Source organism: Arachis hypogaea, chromosome 11 (assembly GCF_003086295.3).
Source record: "Arachis hypogaea cultivar Tifrunner chromosome 11, arahy.Tifrunner.gnm2.J5K5, whole genome shotgun sequence".
Classification (NCBI taxonomy): Eukaryota; Viridiplantae; Streptophyta; class Magnoliopsida; order Fabales; family Fabaceae; genus Arachis; species Arachis hypogaea.
In genome coordinates, this window is record NC_092046.1 from 9,258,791 (window position 1) to 9,264,741 (window position 5,951).

The 5,951-nt window shown below is 32.4% G+C and overlaps 1 protein-coding gene across 1 annotated transcript; it reads right to left on the reverse strand.

Annotated features, from left to right (window-relative positions):
• Nucleotides 1-1,503: 1,503 nt before the first annotated feature.
• Nucleotides 1,504-4,005, reverse strand: LOC112720170 (uncharacterized). Its single transcript, XM_025771016.3, has 2 exons — nt 2,181-4,005; nt 1,504-1,806 (listed from the first exon to the last, which is right to left on the reverse strand). Exon 1 carries the CDS (start codon nt 3,930-3,932, stop codon nt 2,187-2,189), a length of 1,746 nt encoding a protein of 581 aa, XP_025626801.1. The 5' UTR covers nt 3,933-4,005; the 3' UTR covers nt 1,504-1,806; nt 2,181-2,186.
• Nucleotides 4,006-5,951: the final 1,946 nt, after the last annotated feature.

Consider the following 5,951-nt stretch of genomic DNA (forward strand, 5'->3'; position numbering starts at 1 on the left):
ATAGATTCAAAATTTTAAATAACATTGTTTAATAACAAAGGATCGGTAATAATTTATAAAAAATGTGTTATTTATGCATAAAAATTGAGGTAAAAAACATGATTTGGAACATACAGTAGGATAAAGATTCATGAAAAATTAGTTGTAAAGTGAATGTTACTCGATAATCAAAGACTTAGTATTCCAAAAACATTTTTATATTTAGAGAAAATTATACATCGATTCTTAATCTTTTGGTTCATGGGAAAATTTTTAAAATGGAATAAATTAAATCCAGTGATCGATATGTCCAAATTTTGAAAAAATCGAAACTTAAATGTATTTTCAAATTTTTTGGAACTTAAATATCTACGGACTAAAAAGTCAAAAATCTATTGTCTTTTTCTCTTACATTTATAAATAAAGCTAGTGTATTGTATTTTTTTTCATAATATTGCAAATAGAAAATTTTAATAAAAAATATAAATTATTTTAAGTCCTTTATGCATTGAATATACTAAAATAATCAAAATCCTCAACTTTTTATTCTTTTAACTGATATCCTTAAGCATTAAAGCACCCTTTAATTAAATCTACCATTTAAATATCTCAAATTGAAGTTGATCTTTTAAAAACATGTTTTGGAACGCTCAAGAAGTACCAAACTAGAGAAACTACCAATTATCCCTATTTTTCTTTACCATATGTGCCATTATTATTCTGACAAATATTTGCTTTTATACCTAAATAACAGAAATCTTGCCTTAATTTGCTTGAGGCATTACACTTGGAATTAGGCATTTCAAAATGTACATAATGCTCACAGTTTGAGCAGGCCTAGCAATCTTGTGCACCAAGAAAATTATGTAATAGGAGAATTTCTCTTCAAATACATGCAGAAGTAAGCTTTTTCTGCTAATGTTTTGCATTGAGAAGAAACTAATGAACTAGGACCATCCCTAACATCTGTTTCACAATAAAGAAATGAGTACTACTATACTATACATTCTGTTTACAAGACTTAATAAGTAGTAATACAAAAATGGTAGTTCATGAATCATGACAACGGAATCCTATCTTAAAGATTCTTGTACCAAAAAGAGTGTAGAATTTCTGTGCAACCTTTCCAAGCCATTGTCGGTCGAAACGAAAAACTGTCTTTGAGAAAAAGGGGGCATATTAAGGCCTCTGAATGCATGAGGGTTAGATCAAAATCATGATTCAAGGAGAGAAACGCATAATTGGCTCCTGCGGAAAATGGAATAGTACCAACATAACAAGGAGAGAAATACATGCAAAAAGTTCTATTTGAATATTGTCAGGAACCAACTTTTTTCAGCTAACTTTATTCTGTATCCTAAATTACCTCTAAACCCTAAATCCTAAATTATAAACCTAAATCCTAAAGTCAGTTAATGTTGGTTAATTTAAAGTTGGTTCCGTATACTTTTACATCTAATTTTGAATACATACAGTCATACCATTTGAGTATGGTTATATGCAAATAAACCAATCAGGCCAAAATTTCAAAAGAGGGAAGGGAATATATAAAAAGCTCATTTGTTAAAGTTTCAATGTTCTTATATACAAATGCTGATTACCAAGATGTGTAGTATGAATGAGGAAAATCTGAATATCATACTACAATCACTTGGTAGAACACAAATCATGATCACCTTTTGGATATTGTTAATTACGAAATCTTGGCAAGGGCCATTTCCATTTTATCCTAAACAAAGGACTAAAAAATGTACAGCAATCGTGGAGGGAGGATGTCCTAATCTTCTCCGAAAAGCTGTAAATTCGGTTAAAAGGTTGAGAGCCCACCTGCAATTAGAAGGGGATGCATGTTAGTTCATTTTTTGATTTTTGGTTTCAAGCTTTATGTTTTTAAAATGCATGACGTTCAATTGTTCCTGTTAATCCATACGATTTTTTCAAACAAAGCTCAAATAATGGTTTAAAAAGTCACAGCATCAGGAATGCAACCATCATGATCCATTTTTGACAACAGGGCCAATGTATCTTCAACAGACCCTCTCTAGAAACTAGAAAGACTATTGATCATAATATTGATCAGTGGTATTGATGTTATGGCATTGCCAAAGTTCTCTGACCCAACAAATACAGAATTTACAGAACTATGATACATATTCTGCAACAATAGAGAGGTGGTTTCAATTTGAGTTGATGTATCTTACCTTCATTCATCCGTTCAATAAGCCTCTAGCAATCATTTCCCGAAGAAGTTTCTCCGCCATGTCATTCTCACCTTTTTCAAAGAAAGCACGAATAACGATTTCAAAAGTCACAGCATTTGGTAAGCAACCATTGTCTTCCATTTTTGACATCAGGGCCAATGCTTCTTCAAATAAGCCCTCTTTGCAGAGCCCACTGATCATAATAGTGTATGTCCTCACATTTGGATGATAGTTTTTAATGGAAAGATCTTGAAAAATCTCTTTTGCTTCTATAAGTCTTCCATTTTTGCATAGGCCATGAATAAGTATATTATACGTGAATATATTCGGACCAATGCCACTCTTTTTCATTTGATTAAATAACGAAAATGCCTTGTCAACTTGTTTGACATTGAACATCCCATCCAACAAGGAAGTGTAAGTGATTATATTAGCAGGTTGACCTTTATTATGCATCTCAACAAGAAGCTTTGAAGCACAAGAGATTCTCCTTGATTTTCTCAAGCCATCAATTAGAGTACTGTAAGTTACCGTGTCAGGAACCAAGTTCTTGCGACGCATCTCTTCAAAGAGATTCAAGGCATCATCCATCAATTTACTTTTGCACAAGCCATTAATAATAATATTGTAACTTCGGATATCAGGAGCCATACCTATCTCTATCTGGGCCATTGTGTGGAATATACATTTTGCCTTGTTTAATTCGTTAACCAAGCAATACCCATCCATTAAACAATTATAAGTAACCACAGTTGGTTCCACAGCATCTTTTGTCATCACAGCCAACACACTCTTAGCATCTTTGATATTTCCCTCCTTACATAGTCCATCAATCAAAGTATTATAGGTACGAACATTTGGAGTAATGTTTTTCAGCATCATATGATTTAGTAAATCAATGGCTTCCTTAAGTTGGCCCACAAGGCACAATCCATAAGTTAGAGTGTTGTACGTGATAACATTGGGAGAGATTCCCTTAGCAAGCATTTCAGAGTATAAATGAAAAGCATCACTTACAAGCGTAACCTTGCACAAGCTATCAATAATTGCACTGTACATGACTACATTAGGAACAATCCCATACCGTGGGATCTTTCTCAACACCTGAATAGCAGCAGATGTGTGTCCAGTCTTACAGAGTCCATTAATCAAGATGCCATAAGTTACTTGATTAAACTGAAATCCATGAGCCAGCACTGTGTCATGAAAGTGCAGTGCTTTTTCAACATTACCACAGAGACAGAGACCTTTAATAAGTGTATTCAATGTTATCGTATCAGGTTGAAAACCCATCCTGAAAATCTTGGCCAATACAGAGAAAGCAAGCTTCATACGACCCATGCCGCAGCAACAATTGATTAAGATATTCAAAGTAAATAAGTTGGGAGCGATTCCCCTGGCTTGCAATTGCTGAAAAAGGGAAATGGCGGTGGGGAAATGGTTGGTCTTGGCAAGAGATCCCAAAATCTTGGTGAATTGGATGATGGATGGAGGGCGACGCATAGAGAGCATGCGAGTGAAGGAATCAACAGCTTCATCAACATGGCGTGGGGATGTGAGCTGAGAATGAGAGTGAAGGCTTGACATTGAACAGCGAAAAGGGAAAACATAGGGCACAATATGAAGAGAGAAGCTGAACCTGGAGAATGATGCTGCACGCAACATGTTTGTGTAAAATAAAATCCAATCAGATGAGAAGAAGGGGTTGGAAGACAAAAGAGCGAATTGAACGGTGGAAACAATCACCGTCATCGAAACAAAGGTTGGTTGAGAGTTGATAGTTAACAGTTAACACCAAAGCAAAGAAGGGTGTGTTAGCTAAATGGTCTGATTTGCAATTCCTTTATTATTAAAAATTAAAATATGAATATTATTTTTAGTAGATTGAAAAAACTAAATAAATTATTAAGATAAAATAATAAAAAATATAAATTTATTTTATTTATGTAATTAATTTTTTTAAATTATAAATTTAAATTTAAAACAAAATTAGAATTTATTTTTAATATAAATAATTTTTTTTTACTTTAATATTTTTTAAACACAATTATTTATATTTTTTGTGGGAGATAATTTTTTTATATTCCCACATCATAGTTGATTATCTAAAAAAAAAATTCATAATTATATTTTTTGTTGTCTGACTAATGCTCAATGAAAAAAGAATGTTAAGAAAGTGGAAAATTTTTTTTATTAGACTATTGTACTTAGCTCATTTTAATTTGAAGCTAATTTTATAAAATACGTTAAAATCAAATTATATTTTAAATTCAGAAATTTAATTAAATTCTTGAGTAATCAGAAAGATAAAAAAAGTAAAATACATTTTTTTTCAAGAGACATTAAATTAAAAAAATATGATATGCTTATGGATATATAAATAGATTAAGGTTTTGTATATAAAGTATAAGAGGTAAATACTAAATTGATACCGGAAAAATTTTGGCGTTAACAAAATGGTACTTGACTTTTGTTATTGATAAAATGGTCCTTGCATAATTTTAAAATTTGACAAGTGTGCCCCTAAACTCGCCAGAACGCATTTCTGGTGAGAACAATGCTCAAGTGACCACCGTAATTTAATGATAATGTAAATTTATTTTGAGCTGAAATTTTTAATTAAATAAATCCTAATCCTACCTAAAAAATCTCTAAATCAATTTGAATTCGTCCTAATTATCTACCCTTATTATTAGTTACTCTGACTAAGTCTCTCATTTTTTCACTAAGACTTAAACTGAAAGGTCACTTAGAGAGTGAGAGACATTACTGTGAAAGTCGATCTTGGCGCGAAAGAGAAAGAAAGGACGTGACACGTGAGAGATATTTTCAAATCTGGAGCTTTAAGTGCAAGAGATTGCAAGGAGCATCATCGCGACTCTACTATTCGCTGTGAATGACCTTACGAAGAGATAGGTTTTGCTTCATTCTATGGTTTTATGTACATTGTCTCTGTGGACAACCTTATGATGAATTTGATTGTTTTGGTAGTTCATCATATTTGTTGTTTGTTTTCTACACTTACAATATTGCTATAGTCATTGAAGATGTAAACCCTTTTTTTTTTGCCATTATCAAAGGCATATAGCTATGTTTATGGTTTATTCATTCTATCTTCCTTCTACAATTTTTCAGATGAATCGTCTAATTACATTTGTATATCATCACATGGGTTCTTTGCAAAGGGGTGGGGGCGATAATATGACATACAAAGGGAGTTTAATAACTGGGCCTCATAGGGAGAATATTGAGACATGCAATTTATTTTTTGTTGAACAATTATTTCTAGACTTGGATTACCTAGATATAATGAAGTTTATTTGTTGGAAAACGGGTCTTCTATCTTAGAAATGAGAAGAAGAGGTATAGAATGATATGCTACGACTCCAATTGTCCTTGGGTGTATTATTATGCCAGGACCAATTATTCACCTTTATTTTAAATTAAGACCTTTGTAGATGAATATACTTGTCTGAAAAGCAACAAGAGCAAGTCAGTCAGAATCCATCCCAATATGTTATAGAGAGAGACACAAGAGTGGTTTAAGGTTGAGTATGACATTTTTGTAGATCAGAAAATGATGTATAGGACTATAAAAAAGGCAAAAGATATCATTAAAAGCACAGAGAATGATCAATATCTACGGTTGAGAGACTATCTGCATGGGACAATGAAAACTAATCTTGAGTTAAGAGCAAACATGGAAACACCCCAAAGCCGGATGGGTTACCAAAGTTCAGAAACTTGTATGTTTGTTTGACTGCTCACAAG